Source organism: Scatophagus argus, chromosome 19, assembly GCF_020382885.2.
Source record: "Scatophagus argus isolate fScaArg1 chromosome 19, fScaArg1.pri, whole genome shotgun sequence".
In the NCBI taxonomy this organism is placed as follows: Eukaryota; Metazoa; Chordata; class Actinopteri; family Scatophagidae; genus Scatophagus; species Scatophagus argus.
The window spans coordinates 5,153,584-5,168,231 of NC_058511.1; the positions used below are offsets into that span (position 1 = coordinate 5,153,584).

The 14,648-nt window shown below is 42.3% G+C and overlaps 1 protein-coding gene across 4 annotated transcripts in view; it reads left to right on the plus strand.

Annotated features, from left to right (window-relative positions):
• rgs6 (regulator of G protein signaling 6) overlaps positions 1-14,648 on the plus strand; it is a 75,603-nt gene that overhangs the window by 6,623 nt on the left and 54,332 nt on the right. For 2 of the 4 annotated variants that reach the window (XM_046372368.1, XM_046372370.1), the window contains one exon: positions 12-335. In XM_046372368.1, coding sequence (XP_046228324.1) covers positions 114-335 — 222 coding nt within the window. In that variant the 5' untranslated portion in view covers positions 12-113. The remainder of the gene's footprint in view (positions 1-11; positions 336-14,648) is intronic. The other 2 variants (XM_046372369.1, XM_046372371.1) reach the window with 1 other exon arrangement.

The window sequence follows — 14,648 nt, forward strand, 5'->3', positions numbered from 1 at the left end:
TCTCCCTACAGCAGCTTCTGGACACGGAGGAGCAGGAAGACAGCGACTGAGGACAGTAAAGAGGAGAGGATAACCTGACTCTGGAGAAGAAGACTGAAAGAGCGACTGCAGTGATGGCTGAGGCACCTCAGCAGCAGCAGCAGCAGCAGCAGCAGGAGGAAGAGGAGGAGGAGCAGCAGCAGACAAGCACTGTGGAGGCGACGGACGCTGATGAAGGGTCCGAGGAGCCGAAGGAGAGTGCCCAGGTGACCCCGACCCGACCTCTGCTCTCCATGAGGTCCATGAGCAGCGTGGACCCAGATGACGACTCCCCCAACATGATCGTCTACAGAAAGGTAAGACTTTCTTTTTGTTGTTTTAATCTCTTCATCACTGACGGAGCAGAACTGCTGATAATACTGGAAAGAGAGGATATTATTCGAGTCAAAGGTTCTACTTCGTGAAACGTCTATGCTGCTGTGTTGGCTCCAGACAAAGTCCTCTCAAAGTGCTCTGATGTAGAACGTTACAAATTGCAACCGTCCATGCCAACCTCAAACTCGTTTACCTCGATTGGTAACTTAAAATATTCAGTATCTTTGCTGGAGAGAGGGTACTTTCTCTCAAGATGTCTTTTGACCTTAGCTAACACCTTCTTCATATATTCACACAAACACTTGAACCAAGTAGCTTTCACCAAACCATCCGATTTGGTTCTTTTGGTCATGTTTGGTCAAGTGCTGCTTGAGCTCAAATTGATTCTGCATGATTTATTGGGGACTAAAATGTGGGATCGTTATCAGTAATGGAGTTACATGTGGGTATTCTAATAAATTCTACATCATGAAATGGCCAAACTGAACTGTGAAACAACGTTTGTCGTCGAGCCGTCCGGTCGGATCTGCCGGCTTGCACAGAGCCACACTGTTGCTGCTGCTGCTGCTCTGGAGCAAACTGAGCTGAAGCTTTCAGAGCTTTGTGACAGATGGTGAAAGGAGTGATAGATGGATTTCAAAACAAAGCTAACAACATGTTTCTCTTGGTCAGTAAATGCCAACTTATTACATTTTGAAGGAGGAGGAGGAGGAGGGGGGGGTGAAGTAGCAGAACGTGATTGTGACAGGCAGTAGGATTTATGAGCACTGTGGGCTGAGCCATCTAGACTGCCTCAGGTCTGCCTCATTAACTATAAGGAAGGACAGAAAAACTGCAGTTGGCAATGATAAATGAATATTACAAAATTAAAATTGCATTAAAATTACACAGAAGTAACCTTGGTATGCATCAGTCCTGCTAGATGGTCACAAGGGACCTCCCTGACCTTTGATCTCATAGCCAAATTGGAAAGAAAATATATTGTTTCTTCTATGGGAATCAATATAATATCTCATTTTATATCATCTGGAACTGAATAAAAGACAGCGGCAATAAATGGATCTATTCCAAAGGCAATCTCCTTTCCTCTGAAGTGAACCAGGCCTGGAAATGAATGCAGGGGCCTGTGAATATAGACATCATCTCCCTGCAGTGTTTTATCATGATAGATGAACTGTGAGAGGGAGAGACGGAGTTTGCATGGAGCCCCGGTGCTTTGAGTCTGGAAGCAGCAGGGAGGAGAGCGGTGATGTTCCTGACAGGATGCGGGGGCGCTAGGCCAACAAGGTGGACTCTGTCTTACCAGCAGACAGCGAGAACACACATTTAATTACTTATCATAACTGCAAAAGGACAGACTGAGACAAAGACAGAAAGATTTTTTTTTCCAAGTTCAAGTCAGCCATGTACACTATATAGACAAAAGTATTGGTATGGGGCTGTCTTTCGGGGAGTCATTCTCGGCTCCTTACTTCCAGTGAAGGGAAATCTTTGTGCTACAGGATAAATTAAATGTACATGCATTTAATGTTATATTCAAGAGCCAAAACACTATATAGACAAAACTATTCAGACACACTTCTTTATTATTGAATCCAGGTGTGGTACGGGGCTGTTTTTCAGGGCTTGGAATCGACCCCTGACTTCCAGTGAAGGGAAATCTTAATGCTTCAGCATACCAAGACATTTTGGACAATGCTATGCTTCCAACTTTGTGGCAACAGTTTGTTGAAGGCCCTTTTCTATTCCAGCATGACTGTGCCCCAGTGCACAAAGCAAAGCTCCATAAAGACATGGTTGGATGAACTTGACTGGCCCACACAGAGTCCTGACCTCAACCCCATCCAACACCTCTGAGATTGTGAGCCAGACCTTTTGGTCCAACATCAGTGTCTGACCTCGCAAATGCTCTACTGCATGAATGGGCAGAAATTCCCACAGAAACACTCCAAAGTGCTCCAAGTACAGTTCATACAGACAAAAACCTACTCAGCACAGCAGAGTACATTTTATAGTCAAAGTGAATTTTGATGAGCCTGCTGCTTAGGAAATGCAACCCAGTGACAGCCTCCACATCACAGGCTGCACAGTGAAGACAGAGCAGCCTCGGGCAGAGCCTCCTGGTGGGATTTGTACTTCGGCAACACAAACCAGAACTGAGGTCACCATGTTGCAGAGTGTTTCACCTTGAACTAGTAGCTGCTGTTGGACTCTTTGTCTGCTGCCTCAGAGTGTGACAGCTGGAAGTAAAAAATTTAGTCAAAAGCGTCTGGAGGGAGTTTGATCCGAATCACTACACCAGACTGTCTCTGCTAGTTTAAATTATTGCTGCGAGTAATGCCAATATTTCTGTCTGTAAGGCAGCCGCATCTACCAGTAACAGTAACTGGGATAAATAACGGCTCTTTGTTCCCCACAAAGTTTAAATCGGCGACACCTTTTGGAATTATGTGAAACACTACCTGCGCGATAAAGTTGAACCAGCACCAGCGTGTACAAATGAGTTATTGTCTGCTGAGCACATTTTTGTGTGACCTAAAACTGTGGTGTTATTGTAGCTAAATGTGCTGAGTTTCCCCACGCAAATTACAGCTACTTTCAAATGCAAAATGGGGTCAGTTTGAGTTGTTCCTGGTGTTGATTCGTGTGCGCACCGAGCAGGTGCAGTGCGGAGAAATCGTGATTTCGCCAAAACGTTAATTACTTTAAATGGCTCACCAGGACAGACTGAATGTCAAAAGAAAACCGTCCTGTGAGATCCATAACAGACAGCAGCATATTATAGCTGGGACTACACACACACACACACACACACAAGCACACACACAGAGGATGTCATTTTGAGAAAATGGCTTCTGTGCTCAGTGTGCTTGACACTTCTCACATGGAAGCATTATATAATAAGCCATTCTCATGTTGTGTTTAATGATTGTGTTGTATGTATTATGGATCTACTGGAGAAGTTGATGTCTCAAAACTCGCCGACCCAGACAGAATGTGCCCCCCTGTGGTGCCTCCATTCTACCGCTTTGTCTTTTCCGTTTGGATAAATACACTCTCTAAAGTCTTTTGTTTGTTCTTGTTATACCTGAGAAGATTTTATAGGCTTTCGTTCGGCTAACCTCACCCATAACTGCCACATGCTTCACCCAAACCCCTGCCATCACCTGATCCTTATGACTGACCCCAGAATATACGGGTTCAACTTGTGGAAAATTGCTTTTTATATTTCTTGTGATGCATTACTAACCTTAACCAGCCCAGCTAACCTCCTAGCTCAAACCCAGTTGTTGATGATGCTGCACCTGCTATCAGATATGACGGAAGGGTATAGATTTCCAACATACAGATGCCCACAATGCAAGGAGCAGTTGTCACAAGAGGACACGTCATTTTCTATGACTTGTATTCCATTTCAATTCATTTGTTTTATCGATGTTGCCATAATCAGTGAACATGTTGTATTGATTTCAGCGTTATGACTCATGCCCCTGATATACGCAGTTTTATTCGTTGAAATAATTTTACTGCGGCGCTAAAAGATCAGAGAGAATTGAACCCACTTAAAGTTTTAATGTTGCTTTCAATGCACAGCACCATTAATCCATCTGTATTCCTGTTTAAATAAAATCCCGCTGACAACCGACTCAAAGCATATACTGCTGGTGAACTCACCGTAGACTGTGGTTTATCAGGCTGAGCAAATCTATATTTGTTGAAAGAGGCTGAAGACACCAACAGCCACTGGTGTCTCTGATAAATTAGTTCCTGAGGAGGAGGAGGTGAGGGGTTTAGGGAGCCATAGAGGTGACTTTAAAAAAGAGGGGCGTGAAGGAGGCCTGAACCTGTGCAGTTAGCTGCTGCGACCGAGCAGCAGATGGATGTTAATACACACTCTGAGATCTCAGCGTATCTGCGAACACACTGCATGCAGTGAAAGTCACTTCAGGTGACTAACAGCAGGGATGTGATGTAATATCACTTACCTGTTTCACAGAGAAGTACGGCAAGACTAGAAGAAGAGAAGAAGAAACGTTTTCTGGTCATGTACTGTATGTTGAATGAGTGGGATCTCTTTTGCTTCGTGGAGCATTTCAGCATCAACAAATCATTTCAAACCTCACTTCCATCCTTGGAAATAATAATTAAAAAAACAAGGTCCGACATGTGGGTTTTGGCTTTGTGCACATTACTACATTCGTTTAAACCTAATCTCACTAAAATGTGTTTTGAAATGTAGGAAGAGAGAGAGAGACGTTAATAAGTTTCACTTTTCAACAGGCTTTTATTTGACATGAAACATCCATCTGTTTTGTAGCCTCTGCATCATGTGAGAGACATGCATGCACATATTTTAAATATTTCCAAGCTCATTTGTGCAACCAATATGCCCAAAGCTGACATTTCATTCCCCTGAAAGGCAGTTCTAACTGAGGCTAATGGCTGGCACACACACACACACATGCGCGCACACACACACACATTCAAAGGCCTCAGAAACCGGTAACAACTTTCTTAAAGTACGACGGCCGAACACGTCTTAATTACCACCTGCCAACAGGAGTGAAACGTCTGTTTAAGCTTAGATGACGGACATTAAACAACAACAACAACAACAACAGCAATAATGCAGCCACATGAGAACGAAGCAGAGAAAACAGAAAATGAACTCGTTAAAAAATCAGAGTTTGAATTTTGAGTGGGAAAAAGTGGGGAAAAAATAAACGGAAAATGTTTGGTGCTGGTGTAGCTGTTAGCTTTGAGCTAATTCAGATGAGAGCAGCACTATTGTGCCACAAAGTGAATTAATTAGCTAAATTAATGTATATTTAAAACAACACACGGGCTGTGACAATGCCATGTTATTATTGTTATTGTTAAAGAATGTAATTACAATGAAATTATCAAAAATTTCCAAGGCCCATTCAGCCTCTCTGCGTTAAAACAGCAGTTTCTCATAAGCTGAGCGACTGAATCACAACATTTGCTGTTACACAAAAGGTTGTGTTGTTATGAAATATGTATGGCCTGGACTCTATTCCCATTAGTCTTTCTGGATGAGTCATCAATCATCCACAAGCACGAGGGGGGAGAAAAATGCAAATCGCGTCCCCAATTCACAGTTTACAACGCTGTGAGAAGCAAGTCACGAGCTAAACGTGAAATTAGTGGAGTTTATTTTAACTCCTTGTTGTAAACCCTGACTTTTAGCTGATGCAGGGTCAGTTTTAGTGGTCGGGGGATTAATTGGAGGCAGAACACGGGAGCTGATTTTGGATCAGTGCTTTGAGAGTAATTAGGATGAGAAAGTCTCTTTTACCTCTCTTCTTTCTCTTTCTCCTGCCTCCGTTTGTTCAGTTGGGTGGAGCACGTCTGTCTGTTAGACTCTGTTAGTCTAGTCTTATCTAGTCTATTGTATTCTATTTTGTGTTATTCTATAGTATTTTGTCTTGGTTTATTCTCTTCTATTCCAGTTTATATCATTCTGCTTTGTGTCTCTCTGTGTCAGTTTGTCTTATTCTGTTCTATTCTATCTTATTCTGTCTAATTATGTCCTTCTGTTTTTTCTATCTTATTCTGTTGCATCTAAATATGTTCTATTCTGTTCTGTTCTATTCTACGTGAGAACACAATGGAACAACTGTGTGTACCATACATCTGTGCAGCCTATTCATACAGTGTATGTTTGTGTGTATCACACTCAGTATTATTTTCCCCACACTGCTAGATTGTATTTTTCATTGTCTGCATCCCACACACACACACACACACACACACACACACACACACACACACACACACACACAGTGACGTTAGGGTGAGGAGATTCAGTGCTGTTGACAAGAGTGGAGCGTGTTGACTCACCTTTTCACCAGCAAGAATTTAAAGCTGCCAGCCAGCATCTGCTCTGAAACACTGTGCGTGTGTGTGTGTGTGTGTGTGTGTGTATGTCATGTGTGTATGCCATGTGTGTATTCCAGCATATTGCACCTTTTTCATTATCCTCTGGTTTCCAGTCTGACAATAGCAGCTGTTGAACTGCAGGCCTGTTTACTTAACAAGCTGTTTATACAGATACCTGCTCCCATATTCCTCAGCGCTGCTGGAACGTGCCCTGAAAGAGTTCGGAGGTTGAGGAGTCACAGTGAGACGGTTGTTAGGATGCTGCCCATTGCAGCGGGGCTTCACTGCCTTTAGGGACCCTCTCAGCGCTGTATGATGTTAATGCTCTTTTTATTTTGTATTCGATGCCACGATAATCAATATTTGTGCACCGGTTTGCTTGTTTGAAAAGCAGGATCTGTTTGAATATTCATTCGTCACAAGTCATTTGTCTGCCTCTTCCACAACAACCCATATCAGCCTTTAAAAAAAAATATTTCCTTAAACATTTTCTGATTTGTCTGCCCTGTGGTGAAGATTGTTAAAAGGTGTGCTCACAATGAAAAGCCATCAGCCGTGACTGTTGCTAGTAAACGTGACAGAAACTGCAGCCTCTGGTGTTAAAGCCAGACTAAAGCCAGAAGTTTCATCCAAGAACTTCAAGCCACAGTGCTGGTTGTTTGAGGAGGTGAAAGATCTTTCCAGGACTCTAACCAGAAAAGATTCTCCAGTGAAAGTGCAATAATAAGTTTAATAGTGACAGTAAGTGAGGATAGCCTCAAACTGCCCTCTTCTCTCTCATTTACCCGTCTGTCAACCGGTCAGTCGGATGACGTCTGCTCCTTTGTGCCGAATGGCTGGTTTCGATTCTTTGCATCCCTGTTCCTTTTTTGGAACAAACCCAGAGGCCAAAACAACCTCACTGAATTCAGTGAAGTGGGACTGAGAGAGAACACCACCTGCCTCCTCCATGGCCTTCCATGAAGGAGGCAAATAAACATTTTAGCATCAGGCTAAAACTGCGGCAGATTGGGGTGCAGTGAACACCCTCTACAGCTACAGAAGAGTGTTGTTTTCTTATTAAAACACACAGCAGCATTTCTTTATATCAGTGACATGTTGGGTAAGTCCACTATGTGGACAAAAGTATTGGTACACCTGAGGATTTGTGAGCTCGGACACTGATGTTGGAGCTAAAGGTCTGGCTCACAATCTCTGTTCCAGTTCATCCCAAAGGTTTTCAGTGGGTTGGGGTCAGGACTCCAAGTGGGCCAGTCAAGTTCTTCCACACCAATCCACCACAAAGTTGGAAGCATAGCATTGTCCAAAATGTCTTGCTGTGCTTAAGCATTAAGATTTCCCTTCACTGGAAGTCAGGGGCCTCAGCCCAACCCCTGAAAAACGACCCCATACCACACCTGGATTCAATAATAAAGATGTGTGTCTGAATACTTATGTCCATATAGTGTAGTTAAACTCAATAAATATGTTTATAATCCTATTCTAAACAAATACTAGAAAGTAAGTGTGAAACTTAAGTGTCTTAAGTGTGTCATCAGCAGAGTTTGTGTCTAGAAAACATAACCTGAGCATCCTGACTCTAACTTTAGAGCTGCAACAAGCCCTCAGCTGTTAGCATGAAGATTCAAACTCCAAAGTCTGTGAAAATTCTTTTTTTCCACACCAGTCTTTGAAGAGCCTGAGAAGAGCTCTTCAGTCTTTGAAGAGTATAAGTAAGAATATTTGTAGTTTCCATGTTGCAAATGCCCTGACACAAATGTCCAGAACACTTCAAAGTGAGGGAAAAAAAATTGTAATCTTGATGTTTTCATGCACATTTCAGGTTCGCGCTGTTTTTCATGTCAGCTTTGAGTCTACTGGGTGACTTTGAAAACTAAGATGACCTTCAGAGGCAGAAAGCTTTTCTCTGGCATATGAGGATTTACTGAGACATACAGTGAGATGTGAAAGGCCTTCTTTAGAGAAGATGAATCTTCTGATGTGCAATAAAAAGCCACCAAATAAGAAGAACAATTTTTATAGATGAAATGCTTAAACTCTTACGAGGAACCGCCACAGCATAACTGTAAAGAGGATATTTGTTAAAGTGGTCTGGGCAGCAATAACAACTACAACATATTGAATTCACTGTGATTTAAGGTTACTAGTTAGAATTAATTTAATAGTTGTGTTGTTTATTGTTAAAATGAAAAGCAGGCTGCGTGAGGTGATGACTTATTTTATGCCTCTGAGCCTCTGAGTCCCTTTACGAACCATAAAAATACCAGCCATGCCTCGTCGCTGCGATCCAGCGCATATTTATTAGGCAATTTCACATGGCAAAGATATTCACTGTGAGCAAGAACATGAATCATAACTCCCTGAATCCTTCCACAGCTTCCTGCAGGACTCCTGATGGCATCAGTCTCCATGCAGATACTGAGGATGGAGATTGTTAATTCCGTCACGTAGAAACGTCTTCATTCATTTTTAGCAGGAAATAGCGGAACAGATTTTCCAGCTTGTAGCTTGCTTTATTGCTTGCTGCAGAGGAGATTTTTTCCCCGTTTACCTCCATCAAAAATTTGTCTGGTGTGCAGTAGGTGAAATGATGTGGAGCGACATGAAAAACATTCCGAGTGATATAGTAGGCAGTCCAATTTGCTAAACTCTTATTAGATTTCTAAGAGAATAATGTGTGCATGTATGGATGTGCATTACATTTACAAGTATTTTTTTTTTTTGTGCTTTTGCACAAGTAAATGAGAGGTGTGTGTGTGTGTGTGTGTGTGTGTGTGTGTGTGCGACTTGTCACTTATTGAATGACTAAGCACATCTAATCACAGCGCAGCCGCCTGCAGATATCTGAGGAGAGCTCATCACAACATAGCAGGTAGAGAGCAGCAGGCTAATCAAATCAAGGTGACGGGGAGAGGCTAATTGGGGGAGTTTAAATTGCACATTTAAAGATGACAGGACGATCACTCTTATCACACTTTTCCTTTCCTTCCTTTTGTGCTGTTTTGCAGTGAGCCGGCGCTCCAGTTTCACTATGTGTTCCCGAAATGATATGTAGGTACTTACTGATGGCTTTTAGGTGAACTCATTAGGATTTATTTTGGTGAGGTCTTTTGCTCTCCACCAGCTTCTGAGGAAAGTTGTGCTGGGCAGAAGTTGGTGTACGCTGGTTTTGTTGTTGCCTGCAAAAAGAGGCTGATGAGAACAATGAGGCTGAAGCAGAACGCGGAGCTCAGAGACGTTTTGTTGAGCTGAGGGGACGAGTGGACGGATTATTCTCTGTGGGTTTGTCATCTCAGGCGACAATGTTCACATTACACATCGGATCCAGCAATACAAAAATACTGATAAGTGCAGCGTTAAAGAGAAATTCAATTTAGATTTAATTTACTCATCTAAAATTTCCTCCATTTCCTGCGCTGTGTTCAGGCTGCCAAATTTAGCAGAAACCTCAAACTCATTTCAAACAAGACAAAGTATTCTGGGCTAATTATTCAGTTCATCAAAGCTTCTTTAATGCTCTCTACATCCATTTCAAATATTTGCTTGTGTCTTCACATACTGGTGAGAGACTCCAGTATCAAACCTGGAAGCAGTGAGCGAGCCTGGACTTTATATTGAAATCTCATCGTAGTTGTCAGTGTGTTCCTAAAAGTCTTCACCTATAAACCTGTTAAAAACGGTTTGAATCTCTTAAGAGAAAATTGGAACAGGCCACATTTTTGTCTAATTAATCCTCTGAGATTGAACTCTTGGTAGTTAGTAGGAAGTAATGGCTCAGTTATTGGCAGGTTTCTGGCCAGTATTTACTTGAGAATCTGGTGCTGGCAGTGGAAAAGTGGCAGCAGTCCTTCCCTAGGAGGGAGTCTTCCCTGGGCCTGCAGAAATAATGACATCCTGAGTCCCCACTGAGTTCCTGTATCACTCAGTTCTAATCCAAACTAATCCTCCTCAGTGTACACTTCCAGCTGCACAAATTCAATGTGACATTTCTGATTTTGAGTGATTGGCTGGCACAATGAACGAATCCTTGAATCTTTGGCAGGTTTTAACGGATCAAAGATTCAAAGTGAGAATCTTTGTATTTCATCCTTGAACTTAAACTGAATTGCTTGCCACAAATTAACGGGACTGATTGGAGAAGAAGACACAGGCTAACTGCTAGATTCATTTCTGCTCAGCAAAAACAAGCTCCAGAGTGAAACATGGACAACTTTGCATCCAGATGCACCTGAATGAATCTGATCTGAGCCAGTCTCAGCGTTCCTTGTTAGCCCGTTCACTTGTTTGCGCCTGTCTGACGGCAAAGCACAGGTCTATTGAGGCATCAGTGTATTTGTCATGCCCTGGTTGTTTCGGACAGCAGGTGTCGGAGGAGCCCACTTGGCCTTGCTTCTCTGTCAACACTTCAGATTTGCACCGGTTCATATGAATGTAAAGTGACTGCAACCAATCTGTTGGTGCGTCTGGGAATTCGCAGGCATGTGTGGACATACAGTGTGTGAGTGTGTGTGTGTGTGTAGTGAATTTGGCAGTGCATCGGCAGATTCCCTTGGCTGTTTTTGGATTGACAGAGTGATACCGTACATGACAAGTAGATTAATATTCATATTCTGGGAACGTGGTGGAAAATACCTGAGTACATTTCCTTAAGCAGATGTACAAGGTACTTGAACTGACTTGAAAGTTTGCATTTTATGCTACTTTATGCTTCTGCTCAGCTACATTTCATTCCCCTGTAATATTTGACAGATGAAGCAACTCTAAATTAAGAGTAAATGGCGAGTTGCAAATGAAGAATTGCATTTTTTAAGATTAATCTGGCCGCTCCCACACATTTTGATACTCAAAAAGCCTTCCGTCCAAGTTGGATGGAAGGCTTTTTGAGGCTTTTTGGATGATCCAATATTGGATATTTTATCAGAAAAGCAAATACTGGAGAAAAGTCCAAAATAAATATCAATTTGTCTGGGAAAAATTTTAATCATCCGACAATCCCTTCATATTTCTCTGAAGAACTGCATGTAAAAAAAGTTAAACTGCAACAATAAGCTAATATATAACAATACTGCATATCGGTCACAGGGAGAACTTTCATTTTTGATGCTTTAAGTACGTTTTCTGTGAATATTTTTGCTTCTAATGACATATGTTACAGTGGTGTGGTATGATACAATGTTTGGCAGTAAAAATATGCACTGAAACAGCCTTTCAAAGCGAAATCAAAGATATGTCATCAAATCCCTTTTTTATTTTGATGATATATTTACGTGTGGTTTAAAGCTTAGCTTTATCATCATTGTTATCCCAAAGGAGCGTTGGTTTGCAGACAGGGCAGATGAAATGATGCATGAATGGCAATTAATGACTTTCCACTGTCAAAGCAACAAAACAATATGAAATACACAAACATTTCAGATATTACAACATATTACCAGTGTGTTGTATTTTGTTCAACATCTATTACTTCTCTTCCATGTGTAGGAGAGGGAGTGCGTTCTTGTATGTGTGACTCGTATGTGAGAGATATTTATGATGCAGATGGTGACTCACAGCAAATAACGAGCAACAACATTCAATAAGCGAGTAGTTTGCTGTTTATCTGGGGTTTGTAGCAGCATAATTCTTTGTTGTTCACACAGTGGTCTTGTCCCGAGAGCAAATTGTTTAATCCCTAATTAATCTCGCAGATATTCATGGTGTAATGGGGATTAACATTTTGTTTTGTTAGCAAAACAATGACGCAGGCGTTTTTTGGGCTGTAATCAGACGTGGCGCAACCTCCTCTCGCTTGTCAAATTTTGGCAGAAATAACAAAGGACTACACATCAAAGGACTGCAACTACACAAAGAACATTTGAGCTTGAACGTGCACACACATGCACACTCACACACACACACACACACATCCTCGCCACATTCAGACACAATTATGAAAAGATCTGGAGTGTGAGAAAGAGACAAGCCAGAGTTCTACAAAGTGGAGGTGAATATATTCAGAAAAGTGTTAATATTTGGATAGAAGGTTGAGCTCAGCACTGAATAAATACACCTGCAGCCATTATTGTGCTAATGCACTGTAGAGCTGCTGCAGCCCAATGTGGTGACACCTGTTTTGTTCATTCGAAGCAGCCAATCAAGCAGATGGCACCAAAATAATGAGGAAGCACAGTCCATTCAAAGGAAGTCTCTCTTATCGTCCTCCAGCTGGGACGGGATGGTCCTGACTATAGAGGTACCAAAATATCAAATATGTTTCAGATGAATAATAACAGTACATGCAGGATGCGAACATCAATAAATCATCTCCACGTTCATTTTGAGGGATTATTATAAATGTCTTAACCGAACAAACAGCCATAAAACTGTTCATTTATTTGCTGGATTTCTTTCCAACATAATGCTGTTAAGTGGATCGTAGTTGAAAATTTCAATGTCACAACCAATCAAACTCCTTTGAGCAGAGTCTGTCCCAGTTAGGGTTAAAGGTGCTGCTGCACAGGGCTGAAGTATCTGCTAACCAAAACCTTTCAGCCCACTTGCAGCCAAAGGCCAATACTTTACTGTCTCTCTCAGACACAAGCAGATGTAGACACACAGCTGAACATCTTGTTCTCTCATCCCTCATCCTATCAGCCCATCAATAGTGATCAAGGGAAAGCCATTCAATAGACAGCTAAAAAGTGAGCTAATCCCAAAAAACACTACTGCTTGCTTTGTCCACTGAGTTATGTCAATATGTTTCTCATTTGGATTGTCAAGACTTAGAGAGGCCACCTTATGCTAATTTCCCCGTTCTTAACAATAGGTTTGCACACTTTAAAACACACTGTTTTTCTCATACTGTCAGTTGCTGCAGCACGTCTATTCATCCTCAGTCTGAAACACTTCCTTTAGCTCTCGTCTCTTTAAGACAACTCTAACAAAGACATACTGCTTTGACTTTTAAACTCAAAGCATCTTTTAAAAAAAACTGCAGGAGGCAGTTTAACCAGACGGTAAAAAATAACATCTTATCTCCCTCTCTCTGCTGCCTCGTATCACTTCCCATGAAACCAAATGGCAGCAGCTTGAACGGCAGCAAAAGGTGCTGGTTCCCCCTGCAAAACCTAAAGCCTCATGGAGCCCACTTTCCACAGCATGAGCCTTGCCAAGACCCCAGTCCCTCTCGCTGCGACTCATCTTCTCAGAGACGTCCTTCAGTGCTTCATGCCTGCAGGATAGAGCGCCTTTGGCTTCAGAGGCAGCTGCAGTGCTGCCTAACAGCAGGATTAGACGATGGTCCAGACCAACACCGTTAAATAAGATTCTTTTCGACAGCCTCAGCAACACAGTGTTTCAGCAGTGGACCTGATTTCACGTGGAAGGGGGAGCGTCGTTTTATTGGACTGTCACACCGACCTCTAATAACACAGGAAAGAAAACTGGACATGCTGAGCTTTGTGAGAGCCATGACAGCAGCATGATTTACGAATCTGTGAAAACAAAGTAATGATCTCATTTGCTGTTGTCCTTACAGCTCTGCATTATTTTACCTGCTCTGTCAGGGGCCTCTAACCAATCCAGTTCAGTCCCGTTTGGATGTCTATGTTTGAATAGTACACCATGCGCATGGTGACATGATATGTTAGTGCATGTGGAGTGTGGGGATGAGCAGCATCTATGTCCGTCTACATCTCTTTGCTTTATGTCAGAGTTTTCAGGGTGAAATGACCTGAGAAATGCAAAAATCTCCTGTCATGAGGCAGATTTCCTGAAGCCTGGAAACAGATCCAAGAGGAAATGTACAATATTCCCCCAATGAGACCAAAGGTATTCTGCTTAGCCCAGCTCTAATCATTGGACTTCCTCATTTGCTCCTCTTTGACAAGGTTAGTTCATGTTAATGCTGGATAGAATCAGGTTAGTGGACCAAGGCCACATTAGGGCTGCAGCAGACAGATACAACATGAAGCCCACACTATATGGATCCAGGCCAGTATTGTGTGTTCGGCGAAGTGGATGAGATATAATGGGGCTTTTTCCAACCGTCTTAGGGAGCTTAGGGACGGCAGGAACTGAGGTAGCAGAGGTTGTAGCGCCAAGTGGAAGGTTATGACTAATGAATGTGAACCTTTGTCAGGCACACTCCCCATGTAGCCCCAGGCCCATTAGAAAACTTGGATGGACACACACACACACGAAAGGAAAAAAGACAAGCCCACACTTAACTGATGGATGATACGGAAGTAGGACCGCACATTGTTTTTCCATTAGTGTCTCCTCTCATTCTGCTCTCTCCCTTTTTCTGCCTGCCCCAATCAATCTTCAGCTACCCACATCTCTTCTGTCGGCTGTTGACTTGTTGTTTGTTTTCTGTCTTTTATGTTCTCTCTAGTTTAATTTATGTACTT